The sequence below is a fragment of the Morone saxatilis genome, unplaced genomic scaffold, assembly GCF_004916995.1.
Source record: "Morone saxatilis isolate NCDOM2014 unplaced genomic scaffold, NCSU_SB_2.0 Contig421, whole genome shotgun sequence".
NCBI lineage: Eukaryota > Metazoa > Chordata > Actinopteri > Moronidae > Morone > Morone saxatilis.
Window position 1 is genome coordinate 1 of NW_023340009.1, and position 1961 is coordinate 1961.

At 38.3% G+C, this 1961-nt stretch overlaps 1 protein-coding gene across 1 annotated transcript; it reads left to right on the top strand.

Annotated features, from left to right (window-relative positions):
- Positions 1–33: 33 nt before the first annotated feature.
- Positions 34–1955, top strand: LOC118338602 (the record flags this gene model as incomplete). Its single annotated transcript, XM_035675879.1, is given in 4 exon segments — positions 34–209; positions 559–731; positions 915–1129; positions 1430–1955. Coding segments are annotated over 4 exon segments (821 nt in total), but the record flags the coding sequence as incomplete, so codon positions are not given.
- Positions 1956–1961: the final 6 nt, after the last annotated feature.

Below are 1961 nucleotides of genomic sequence, written 5' to 3' on the forward strand. Positions count from 1 at the left end.
TATTGTTTTTCCTTTTATGCCATTGTTTTGCAGCTCTAAGAGAGGACTGGTACTACATTGCTGGCAAAGCCACTGCAGTGAGCTTGGTACATGGCGGTCCACCACCAAACTTCCTCTCGCCAACAGTATTTTGTCTTCTGGTCAATGGTTCAGCAAATCCAAAACTAGAAGACATAGCTGACACAGAACTCTTGGAAAAAGTCAAAAAGGTCAGTTGATAGCTTTTGAATGTTATACTGCATTAGAATTAATTTACAATTATTTGCTCTTTGTTGTTCCATTCTTCTGAAAAGGAGTATCAACCCACGTTTTTCCATATGTTGTAGTTTAAATGCCACCACTATTCAACGGACAAGTGTCGACAGCAAAGCATATTTTCCTTCTTATTTATCACATTGTAGCAATGTGTGAAAAAAACCTGCACTGCCATGAACTGTTAGGGTACCTCTAGACATTCTGTAGTATGCAGACCACTAGTGTCTGGGTTCGTACTAATAAGTTAAAAGACTAATAAGAAACTTCCATAACAAGCCATCTTGCTGCTTCTTGTGATGCTAGGTATCTGAAAGTACAACCCTTGAGGACCTTGAGAAGTCAAATGCACCTTTGCTTGACTACTTGGCCAATGCAGGATGTCTGAGGCCTATGCGGTCGATAAGAGACAGGGATCTGCTGGTACAAGACATTGTCATGTTTCAGGTCATCCACAGGGTTCAAGGTCCATTTCAAAGGTATTCAGTGTTAGTAGTTGTACAGTCAGATCAATCTCAAAAGGAGTAATAATTTTAACCATTGAGCAACAAGGTGTAAGACTAGCTTCACAAAATCTATTATGTTTGTATAAAACCAAGGGACAATTTGACAGTGTACAATTGAATTATGGATTGTACAATTATTCCATGTTGTTTGTACAGATTCTGTGAAGGACTGAAAACTCTTGGGGTTCTGGACCAAATACGACGACATCCAGACAGCTTTCGACCCCTGTTCTGCTATGAGCCGAACACGCTGACTGCTGACCAGGTGGATGATCTTTTCAGCATTCGTCTCTCTCCAGAAGGGAGCAACAAGAGAGCTGCTGAGGAGATGGTCGTTACTTTCTGGAGGGACTATCTCCAAGATGCAGAAGGTAATTAATGGTTTAATTGTCAAATAAACTCATGCATCGTTTTTTTTTAGTATCATTCTTTTTATTTTATTCTCTTGGTAGTCGTAACATTATCAGAAAGCAACCTGCAAATGTTGAAAGATGAAAGACCTGTTATAAATTCATTGCTATAAGAGGCATTCAGATTTTAGACGCTTTGGTTTTGAGAAGTGAAATACTCTTACTGGACAATTTATTCAGTAGCCTTTAGAGATTGATTCACAATACACATTAATTGGACAGACTACCACTTGGATAATATTTTTGTTTTTTTTTTAACAGAAGAAGAAGGGCCATCCAAACTAGAGAAGATATTGGCCTTCACAACTGGAGCATCTGTGGTACCACCTATCGGCTTTTCCCCAACTCCTTCTGTCCAGTTCATTCACAAAGGAGATGATGGCTTCTCTACATCAATGTTCCCTCTTGCCAACACATGTGTTAACTGCATCAAGTTGCCACTACATGTGTCTTACCAACTGTTCAAGGAGAAGTTTGACTTTGCATTAGGAAACACATATGGGTTTGGCAGGGCATGAACATGTCATGCTCTGAAAACCTTTTCTGTCTGTGTCTCACTTTCTCTGTTTGTCTCTACCTTTCTGCTCTGTTTTCTGAAAAAAGTTTAAAACGAGACCGTTATTTTAATTTCTGAATGCCGTATGCGATATAACTGATGTATTTTATATAGTTTCACCACAATTCAGTTGACTCAGTCAGCCTATGTTTTAAAACATATTTACATTTATTTTTAACAGCATGTTTCATATTCTTACCAAACTTTCTTTTAACATATACTTGTTTAGACAGTTAA